Source organism: Aulonocara sp. 'chitande type north' Nkhata Bay, linkage group LG4 (assembly GCF_057382095.1).
Source record: "Aulonocara sp. 'chitande type north' Nkhata Bay isolate Kocher_YH1m ecotype deep benthic linkage group LG4, A_spYH_male_GT1.1, whole genome shotgun sequence".
In the NCBI taxonomy this organism is placed as follows: Eukaryota; Metazoa; Chordata; class Actinopteri; order Cichliformes; family Cichlidae; genus Aulonocara; species Aulonocara sp. 'chitande type north' Nkhata Bay.
In genome coordinates, this window is record NC_141347.1 from 15,066,569 (window position 1) to 15,077,902 (window position 11,334).

Sequence of the window (11,334 nt, forward strand, 5' to 3'; positions counted from 1 at the left end):
TCTTCCAATTTCTTTAGTGGAATCTCTGAAAAATGCCACAGATAACACAGTTTGACAGGAATTTTCTTTTTTTATTGTAAACCAACTGATGTCCAAAGAGCTATTAGCTGAAAACTTGACATATCTCCGCATGACGTGTCCTGGCTCAAGACTTTTGCACAACACTGTAACTCTCTTTTATTTATTTCACATTTTGTCAATATGGCTGGACAAATTTGTATGAAAATGTTGTTTTTGTTTTGTCTAACTTCTTTAGAACAGTTATATCCATCTGTCACAGACATGATTGATATATTACTCGCTATGCTTCAAAGTCAAAGCACACATCTTGTTTTTCTCTTGCAAATTTAAATCTGAAGACCTGACACGAACTGCTGTCAACACACTAAACACTTTACATCTACTTTAATGTAAAATACAATAAAAGTAAAAAGTGAAATACACTATAGGGACAAAAGTTCTGGTCCACCTACTCATTATTCCTACAGGAGCTGCTCATGACATAGAAACCCACGTCAACAGTTTTATCAAGATGTTAATACCAGAGGATGCTTACTCTATTACTGATAAGCAAAATTTGGCCACTTTTATGAACCTCGGCGACTCCACTCCGTGCGACTCCGTGTGGCCAAGGCGAGAAAAAGTGACTTCTTAGTGACTGCTTCACAGTGGCATACATACATACATATCTATCTATCTATCTATACACACACACACACACACACACACACACACACACAGGTATGTGAATGTGTGTGTAGACCGAACAAATTCTATGAGGTCTATCAGCAAACACATCAGCAACCACAGGAGAGCAAATAGAAAGCACATCTGCACATCAGTGCTAACAATCACATATCCATTATCCATGTATAAAAAACCCACTTGTTTTAAAAAAAAGAGATGTGAAACTCCAGAATAGGGACTTACCTCTGTTGCCGACTAGACAGCAAACGATGTCCCACACAGGAAAGTAAAACTTTACTTTTCAGTTACACTGAAAAAAAACCCCCACCCCCCAGTTATTAAAGTGTGTGCCCAAACACTGACTTCCGGCAATGACGGCAGGTTTTACAGGTAAGACGATTTAGACTGACATTTACAGTCGCTATTTATATATGGAGAGAAACCTCGAAACGGTTGCAAGTGCACGTACGATATGATTTACAAATGTGTATAATTTTGAGACGCATTTCACACTGCCCGCTTCACAGATATCCGCAAACTTAAGATGCGTTCATGTCCCAGTGTTAAACTGGGACATCTGACTTTCCTCGGTATACCTGCATTTTATCTATAAATTTATTCAAATAAAGTGGTCGCTTTTTCTAAATATAGCAGAAAATGTGATTTACCAATTAGAGGCAGTACACAGTAGCCCATAAAGGTTAATATATGGTTTAAATAATCTGATGCTACATGCTGGAGGATCTTCTGCTGGGAAAAGTCAGTCAGTGCTCAGCCGCATATGGGGAACACAATGGCTGTACATCACTTTGGATCAACTTCTGGAGTAAACATATGCTTGTCTTGGACAATCATTGTATATTTTTTAATATAAATATAATCCAGGTAATATGGAATTGACAATTCTCTAATTGGTAAATCTACATTTTCTAGTAAAGTGGTCAAGAGCTATTTAGAAAAAAAAAACTTCCAATTTATTTAAGAAAAACAAAACAAAAAGTCGGTGATGTCAAGAGAAATACAAATAGAAAAAGCAAGGAGTGCGATGTCGTGATGTCCCAGTTTTACGCTGGATCTTAATACAGCTTACTACACAGTAGTTTATGCATATTTCTCTCCATATCCATGTAACAAGATACATCCACATTAAAGGAGTATGTATAGGTTTCAAATAAACTGAGGGAAAGTTTTTTTCATCTGAACAACCGTTGAACCACAATAGTTTACTACGATTTAAATTTTAATGTAAAATGAACTGATGTGAATGTCCTATGATAACTTCAAATGTTACCTTTGAGTTTTTTTGTTTTTAGAAGGGAAATACATTTAGTTAGTTATTTATCAAAATATTTATTTTTGAAGTGATTGAAACAACACAATTTTCTTTGTTTATTTAGTTGAGCCTTAATTTGCAAAAATCATTGGGATTTTCCAACAGTGGCCAATCTACAAAATTTTACATGGGATGCAAAGGAGGGGCAAGTTGTCTAGGCAGGGTGGCACATACATCTTCAGTGAAGTGAAATCCCCCTGTTTAAATGGAGTCAACAATACAGCCACAAAAACTCTTTAAAACTATTTATTGTATCATTGTCTCTAAGAAAACAAAGAAAAGGTGATTTTTTTTTACAAGTTTTAAAGTAGAAAAACTTAGTGTAATAAAATCATTTGAATGTAATTATGTATGCCTTTATTTGAAGGGACAATAAGAAAGACAGTTTCATTTAGGCAGTCTTGGCTTGTGAAGAATGAATTTACACATGCTGATATATATTTGCATTTGCACAAGTAGGACAATAAGAATAGGGAATACCCTCAAAACAGTTATGTCACATTGATTTCAGAAGAAAACAGAAGATAAAGGGAATAACCCCATATCCCTTCTTCACCTAACTTTGACCCCCTTCTATTTCTGGACGTCACATCTTTTGAGATATATGAATTTTCATTCATATGAGTACGAGTACACTTAATTTCATGTCTTATTCAGGTTTAGCTATTTTCTCTTCAGTTAGGTTTACGATTAGCCAATTTTTACACAAACATCCATTCTTACATGATATGTTTTACAGATAAAAATCATGTTTATTCACATTCTACAGAAGAAAATATCAGCTATTTGTTTAATTCTAAAAGCAAAGTAAAACATGGTAATCAACAATGCTAAAGGAAAACTGAGTATAGCAAAGAAAAAGTATGGTGTATAAATGCAGCACACTTCTATGATTTTGTAGCTTTTGTCAAAAGTAATGTTCCACCAAATAAACTTCCAACTAACGTGTCAGTTTGTGGATATAAACACAGCAATCGTTTAATTTACTGTCTGCAATGTCAGCTTTACAGAACCATTAATCCTCATTTTTTAAGTTCATTTACTTTCAAAGTGTAATAGTTCTCTTGTAATTTTAAAATTTTCAGTTGCATTTTTATTTTTTCCCCCTTCAGTTGATCAAGATCCATCGTATTCAAACCAGAGCTGGCTGAGGGCCCAGGCGACGGGGCCTCCGTTATGTCCGCACTGCAAGTAAAAACACTCTTGTTTATGGAATTCTTTTTTTAAATATATTTTTTATACATTTTGTCTAGAAAGAAAACATATTCTTAACAAGCAATTTTTGCACAAGAAAATTAAGCTCATTCAAGAAAAATGTCTGAATGTTCTCAGTCATCCAGGTCATTGTAGTCTAAGGAGCTTTGAAAGAAAAGTGTCTGGACTTCTTTAAATAGCTTGAAGACGTTTCACCTCTCATCCGAGAAGTTTCTTCAGTTCAGAACTGAAGATTCTGGTTCTGATTCTTGAAATAAGAAAGATAATCTTATTCTAGAAGAATAAGATTATCTTTCTTATTTCAGGAGTAAGGCCACTTTAACGACTTTTCAATTTAAGAAATGCATAAAGGCAGCCAGCCCAGGTGTCACTGTTGGAGAAAGAAGACCCAGTCGCACACAGATAACAATTGATCACTTATCTGGCAGGTAATACTTAAATACGCAAACGGTCCAAGAATACTACCAGGCTTAGTGCAATACTTCAGCACTGACTGTCATTCAGCCACACCAATAAATAGTCCTGCCTAAGAGAGCGGCAGCACTAGGTAAACAATCGCCACAAAGCCGGAGAGAAAAAGGAAAGAAAAACAAGAACAAACAAACACAGGCAGGTCGACCAGTTGGGGAACCGTCCGGTCGACCAGGCTTGAGTCTGACCCATGGCCTTTTGTTGCATGTCTTCCCCTCTCTCTCCCTCTACTTTCCTGTCAGTTCTTCACTGTCTCTATCAATAAAGGCCAAAAAATAAAATATAAAAAATTTAAATCTAGACTTACCTATAGAAAGCTTTTTTATTTATGTGAAAATCTAAATTAAACACTAAAATAACAAAATAATTCTTCAAAATAGCTTGTTCAAGAAAGCATAATACTCATTATAGGTAAAAAAAATTTAATAATCAGTGTCTTTCCTTGTAATAATTCAAATTTTCTTAAATTAATCACACATTTTAGACAGTTTTGCCTAATTTAGGCATAAAACAGATTCATTTGCTAGTTTTAAGGATTCTAGCAAAACAACTTACCCAATTGGCAGATTTTTTTCTCTCAAAACTAGACAGTTTTGTCAGATTTAAGAATATTTGGCTAATTTCAAGTAGAGTTGCTTTTGCAGTGCGAGAAATAAATGCCGTCGAAAAACAACCCTTTAAGACTGTGTGAATAAATTCAAAATCTTTGCCTAAATGATATGAGAGCTTTATCTTACCCCCCTTCTGGCCTCATGGATTGTAAATCAGCTACTTTGTGGCCAGAGCAGTGAACAGCTTTATGCTCTTGCTGATCTGACACGGCCAGAGATTCACAGGAAGGACCTGTACATTTAGAAAACATGTTGGAAAAAGAAGACCAGAAGAGATCAAAAGAAATAATAAAAAATAAAACAAATACATGAAACTGGATTTATTTTTCTAGAAAAAAAAAGCAGACAAAAATCATGGTTTTTGAACAACTCACTCAGTTTGTCTTCAGGTTCTTTCTTAACATTTTGCTGTTTGATTGCTGTGTTCTTTACCACATCTCTGTTATTTCCACTGACTTTAGATCTTGGCATCTCAGGATGATGTCCAGTCTTCTGTTTCAAAGACAGCCAATTATATATGAGTATCCTTATTTATAATTTCGTTTGAAAATAATAAAACTATTTTGAACAACATTTAGTTTAATCAAAGTTTTATTTATATAACACAGAAACTATAAAGAGTCAGCTCATGGTGCTTTATATTGTAAAGACCCTACAATAATACAGAGAAAATACCAACAATTAGATGACCCCCTATGAGCACGTGCTTTAGTGATAGTGGTGTTTTAATTTGTCTTTATTTTGAATGCTAAGTTTTTAATAAAATAAAACAGTCTTACCTCAGGAAGGCTATTAACGACACCCTTTACTTCGATCTTCAGTGCAGGTTTCACAGGTGTCAAAATTGTGCTGGTTGTTGTCTTCTCTGAAAAAAGAAGGATGATTAAAATATGAGCATGTGCACTTTGGAATTATTAGAATTAGTTTGATGTTGATGTTCATTCTGAACTTCAGCAGATCATCTTGACCATGTCTCCATGTCTTTATTGAGTTGCTGTCATGTGATTGGCTGATTAGATTTTTGCATTAATGAGCAGTTGGACAGGTATACGCAATAAAATAGCCGTTTATTGTCTTTTGAAAGTACAACTATTCATTACAGAACACACCCGATCTGTTTTGATCACAAAGATATGCAGAAATAATATTTATTCAAGCTGCAAACAAAACTACTAGTTAGCTGTGTGCACATATGTGCTAACATATCTGTAAATGCTTACATAAAATAAAAAGGCTCCTAATTTTAGCACAAGCCTGTAGAAGGATTTCACTCATTGTTTGGAGAACTTCAATTATCATTTCAGAACTGAGCCAAATTAACTGTACACCCACACTCATCTCACATAATCAGAGGTTAAAGAAGGACGAACCTGTGAACTTAGAAAATAGATTGAAAGTGTTTTTCTTCTACTTCAACAACAAAAAAAGCAAAAAACTAAATAGAAGTTGAATACAACCTTAAAGTGCTTTTAGTATTTGAACAACTCACTCAGTTTCTCTTCAGGTTCTTTCTTAACATTCAGCTGTTTGATTGCTGTGTTTGTTGCCACATCTCTGTTATTTCCACTGACTTCAGACCTTGGCATGTCAGGACGATGTCTAGTCTTCTGTTTTAAAGACAACAAAGAATATATTTGTATTTATTTTAAATAGTCGGACTGGATGTTGTAAAAGCATACATTTGTAATTTGTCATGCTGAACCATAATATTTGCCAAATTTCTATCTTAATGATGGTGATGGTGTAGAGCAGAGTACTCTAAGATGGTTAACATACTCAAAAGTTCCAGCAATGCAAAGTACAGTGAAACATTTAAATAAAATAATCTGTCTTGCCTCAGGAAGGATGTTAATGATTTACCTCTTTCATCTGTAATGCATGTTTTCCAGGTGTTGGAATTGCACTTGTTACTCTGTCTGAAAAAAGAGGAAGAGTTATTTTCATACACAAACAAGGTCTTTGTTATCCAAACATACCAATAGGAAATATATTGGAAATGTCACCTTTGGTACTACTGCTGTCAGTATGGTTAGAGGCAACAGCAGGCACAGTCTCTTCCTCATCATTATCATCTTCTTCATCCTCATCTTCCTCAGTGCTACGCTGATCGTCACCAACATCATCTTCATCCATATCCTCATCTTCATCTTCATCAAGATCTTCCACGCTTTCTTCTTCTTCTTCATCAAGATCTTCCACGCTTTCTTCTTCTTCAGAAGCGTTATAAATCGGTGTAGCATCTTCATCTTCGTTTTTCTTAGTGTCAGGCTCATTATCTTCATCCATATCATCATCATCCTCTTCTCCATCATCATCTTCATCTTCATCATGATCCTTGGGTTCTTTCAAGAGATGTTTAAATGTTTAAAATATTACAACGTACATGGAGATTTTTGTGACTTTTTCTATGCAAATACTCTTTTTTTTCTGAAATCCTGTGGTGTATTTGACAAAACTACTGACGTCTTCAAACAGCTGATTAAAAATGATATAATAATGTTTGCATGCTTTTGATTCATATTCTCAAACATTCTCTGGTTTTGAGGCACAGATAAAATAAAAAAATAAAAAAAAGAGCAGACAAACCTGTTGAGAGTTTGTGGGACTCAAGGTCTGATGATTGTGGTTTTCTTTTCTTTGGTCTATATCCTGTAGTGGTTAGGTCACCTTTCTGTGATAAGTTAATTCAACAGTTTATTTAGTGAAATCTGATTTTTGTAGATAGATTCATAAAAATGCAACAAAGTACCTCGATCCAATAGCGTAGAGGTTTTCCTTCGTAGTAAATAGATGACTTCCAATTTCTGCATGACTCTTTTCCTGCAAGCTTCTCAAACTCAGGTGGAGTGTAAAAGGAGCCTTTATGTTTAATACATGCCTCACCTATATTTATAAAGAAAAAAGTAATCGTTTTTATGAAAAAGTTATTCATTGATTGATGTATTTATATATGTACAAAAGAGAAAAGGAAAGACTGGTAAGAAAACAATACTGTATGTACTTACCTTTTCTCATCTTCTCTTTATCCAGGATGCCCTTTTTGGGTCCACATTTTACACGCCAGGGTTCTGTTTTTTGAATCACCAAAAAAAGAAGAAGTACTTTCTCCATAAAAATATATATTAAATGTATTTTCATGGTCAATTTACAATGTACTAATAATTTGCAATTGTAGAAGTTGTATAAAGAGAGATGCCCGTTGTGGGAATATTTCCTACTTTCATTGTAATAGTTGTTAAATGTCACAGGGTGAACTTCCTGTTTCTAGAGACAGAGCGAGTAGTACATTTTGTTCTTTTCCTATTAAGAGTAAAATATGAACATATACTTTAATGCAACATAAAACTCATAAAAGCGTTTCCTCTTTAACAACCCCTTATGAGCAAGCACTTTGGTGACAGTGGCAAAGAAAAGCTTTTTAACAAGAAGACTCGGGCAGAACCAGGCACAGAGAGGGTCAGCCATTCTGTCACAAACAGTTGGAGTGAGGGAGGGAGACAGGACAGAAGACATGCTGTGGAGTTGGTTCTTCAGTAGGTGATGCTGCCTAAATGAAGTGAAAATGTTGCCTGTCTTATTGTCACTTTGGATGAAAACTTGAAATACATCAGTTTGCTCCATTATCCAACACTTTTTTGGGGGTTTTCTTTCCTTAAATATTACATTTAAATAAAGCCAAAAATGTCCTCCAGTTAAGGTATAATGTGATGCTAAGATCCCTGGAGAGTGTTTCCTAAACCTATATCTGCCAAAAACTTTGCAGTCACGTAAAATAATTTTAATGTAATTATGCATGTCTTTATCTGAAGGAACAAAAGAAAGGCAGTTTCATTTAGGCAGTCTCAACTTGTAAAGAATGAATTCACACATGCGTTTATATATTTGCATTTACACAAGTATGACAATGAAGAATATGAAATACCCTCAAAACTGTCATGTCTCATTATACCCTGCAACTTCAACAGCTTCAGAGAATTATATTTCGCATGCAGAAATATATTTTAATAAACAGATCTTTAAGGTAAAATGACGCAAAGGACTTACTGTCCTCATTTTTATCATCCGCAAATCTCTTTCTTTTCTTCAAGCCAATGCTTCCTTTTTTCCTTTTGGGCTTCTCATATTCTGGAAGCGGGCTTTCAAGGGATTTATCCATTTTTTATTTTTCAATATTGGATATCTCCTTCCTAAACAGACTTTAGAGAAGAAAAGTTATTTTCAGCTAAAATAACGCTCTTGAATCACTTAAATCAATTACAGTCACAATCATTTAATAAAAAAGTGACAAGTGTCACGAAGTACAAGGTGGACTCACGCGCTGGACTCCGAGGATGATGCACACAAGTGAATTTATTAAAGAACAATATCCAATGAGTGTATATACACAGATGCGGGGCAGTGCTATGTACAAAAGGTGAGGGAGGGGGGCAGGGCTCCTGGGAAAATCCAGGGGAACACGCTCGTCTCTCTCCACACAATCCAAACACGAATCCACTCGCACACCAGGGAAACAGTCCAAGGAATCTGTACACAAAAAAACGCTTGTTAGATTCTAAACACACACTGCACGGGAAAATACTTGCTGGGACGCTCGACTTTCACTGACGCGATTCTCACAACAATCCAGCGAAGAACAGCCGTTGCTTCCTGTCTTAAATACCATCCACACTGATGAGGCACAGGTGTTTCTTCCTCCGAGGGCGTGGGCCAAGGGCGTGAACCCATAATGAGTTCAGCCATGGCGAGAGAGAGAGGGAGAGAGAGAGAGAGGACTAGAGAGAAAGAGGGAGAGACAGCTGGGCCCTGTTTCAGGAAGCCGGTTTAGAAAACTCAGAGTGAAAAACGACACTCACGGTTGAGTAACCCCGAACTGTCCAACTCGGAATATTCCGTTTCAGGAAGGCTGATAACAATTAGTTCAATCAACGCGGAGTTGCTTTAACCCCAAGTTAAGCGCGCGCACGAGGATACATAAAGCCCTGATTAGTGGAGCACAGATTAAGCGAGTCACCATGGAGACGGAGGGAAAGAAGGCGCGGTCAATGCATTTTACAGCGCTTGACGCCGAAATTCTGATGGCAGCATATGCCGATAACATGCAAATTTTGCGGAAAAAAAGTAACACATTCTCAGCTGCAAAAGAAAGGGAGCATGCATGGCAAAACATAGCCGACAGAGTCAATGCGTGAGTGTTAATATAAACATTGATCGAGGGATTTCCACCCATTTAACACGTTATTTTATCATATGTTATTTTATTTGTTATTTTATACATTTTATTTTGTGATGTGATGTGAGCGCAGGTGCAACCCAACAGGCCCCAAACGTTCCTGGCGGCAAGTAAAAATGAAATATAAAAATATAGTCCAAACAGGTAAGGTGTAATTGTATTATGAGCCATAGTGCTTGGTCTGTTTGTCCGATGTAAATCAATTGCAGTTAGAGGCTACATTAATTACCTCTCTGTAAGCACTTATTGAAATTATCTGAGCACATTACAAGTACATATTTGCTTACTCTGTATGCTCAAATGTGACCCGTTATAGCCAACAGAAAAAAAGCGGAGGCCCGAAAAACAGGTGGGGGTCCTCCACCACCACCACTCACAGAGGCTGAGCAGTTGGCTCCCACATTTGTGATAATGTTGGCAGCATCACATATGATCTTCACAGTGCAGAGAACACAAATTAGCATCCATTACTATAATGAAATAATTTGTTAGTTTGAAATGCTACAGGGAACTATGTACCTGTACATTAATGCTGTGGAAAGACTTCCTGTTCACATAGTCTCCTTCTTTTACTGAAGGAGCAATAATTGGAATGTGAGTGCCATCTATACAGCCAATCACGCCTGGGAACCGTGAAAATAAATGTAAAATTTAAGTAGTAGTTCAAGTATCACCACATCATGAATTGAGTTTTGTTCATCCTAATACCTGCAATTTTGTGGCATCCCTCTTTGATAAATCTTGTGGGTCTATGACCGGGGAACACCACAAACGAGTACAGGAGACGTTTCAGTGCAACTGTAACATTCCTGACTGCCCGACAGACGGTAGCCTTGGAAACGTGCTCAGCGTCACCAATATTATACAGAAAGCTCCCGTTTGCAAAATAACGAAGTGCAATACAAATAATATGTACAGAACTGAGAGGATGTCCACGATGTGTCACATGAGCAATATTAGGCCTGAGGATGTTATTCAAATAAATTATAGATTGTGCTGAAAAACAGTAACGTTCACACAGGAAATCATCAGGAAATGATAAAATGTCCAAACGCGCTCTAATCACTCTCTCCCGGCGGAGAGCTCTGCGGAGAATTTGGGCTTCAACATCTACTGGCTCTTCAAGGAAGTGGCACGCCATGTCTGACACTTCCTACAGTTAGGTTTCCGACAAAGAGGCGGAGGAAGTCAGGGTTAGTTGAAGTAAACCTGCTAGGGGGCAGGTTAGCTTCACGGAGTGTGTCGTCATAGTAACTCACTCAGAATTAATCTAAACTCGCTTTGTGAAACCGAAAACCCAGAGTTTTCGTTAACTAAGGGTATACTTACTCAGAGTTTGCACTAAACCGGCTTCCTGAAATAGGGCCTCGAGAGCCGCTGTCCTGCAGGTTTTAGATGCGTCCTTGATCCAACACAGCTGATTTAAATGACTAAATTACCTCAACATTTCTTGAAGTTCTCCAGAGGCCTGGTAATGAACTGATCATTTGATTCAGGGGTGTTGATTCAGAGTGTTATCTAAAGCATGTGGGACACCACATCTCGAGGCCTGGAGTTGGCCACTCTTGGCCTGTTAAATTAAATTATCAAATGCTTCAAAACCCTTTTGAATTTTTAGCAGTTAATTTTTAACAATCAATTGGTGGTAATCCATCATCAGAAATGAGGAAAGGTGGTGTTGATGGAGACTCTACAGGGGGATACACTGGGGAAGGCCTTCCTACACGTCTGCCAGGGTGTTTTGGAGGCACTTGAATAAATTTAGTTTGCACTGGAGGTGGATGAGG

At 36.8% G+C, this 11,334-nt stretch overlaps 1 protein-coding gene across 1 annotated transcript; it reads right to left on the reverse strand.

Annotated features, from left to right (window-relative positions):
* Nucleotides 1-2,034: 2,034 nt before the first annotated feature.
* Nucleotides 2,035-8,929, reverse strand: LOC147332207 (uncharacterized). Its single transcript, XM_086288657.1, has 12 exons — nt 8,633-8,929; nt 8,362-8,513; nt 7,323-7,385; nt 7,067-7,200; nt 6,904-6,988; nt 6,321-6,659; nt 6,178-6,233; nt 5,807-5,924; nt 5,097-5,182; nt 4,692-4,809; nt 4,444-4,549; nt 2,035-3,205 (listed from the first exon to the last, which is right to left on the reverse strand). The coding sequence occupies exons 2-12, from the start codon at nt 8,471-8,473 to the stop codon at nt 3,043-3,045; spliced, it is 1,380 nt and encodes a 459-aa protein (XP_086144783.1). The 5' UTR covers nt 8,474-8,513; nt 8,633-8,929; the 3' UTR covers nt 2,035-3,042.
* Nucleotides 8,930-11,334: the final 2,405 nt, after the last annotated feature.

Excerpts from the sequence above, each read along its gene's own strand:
- LOC147332207 (XM_086288657.1), bottom strand. The coding sequence starts at position 8,473 with ATGGATAAATCCCTTGAAAGCCCGCTTCCAGAATATGAGAAGCCCAAA. Across the intron at positions 7,386-8,361 it reads GGATGATAAAAATGAGGACA|AACCCTGGCGTGTAAAATGT; the intron begins GTAAGTCCTTTG and ends TTCAAAAAACAG. Across the intron at positions 6,660-6,903 it reads GTCCCACAAACTCTCAACAG|AACCCAAGGATCATGATGAA; the intron begins GTTTGTCTGCTC and ends ATCTCTTGAAAG.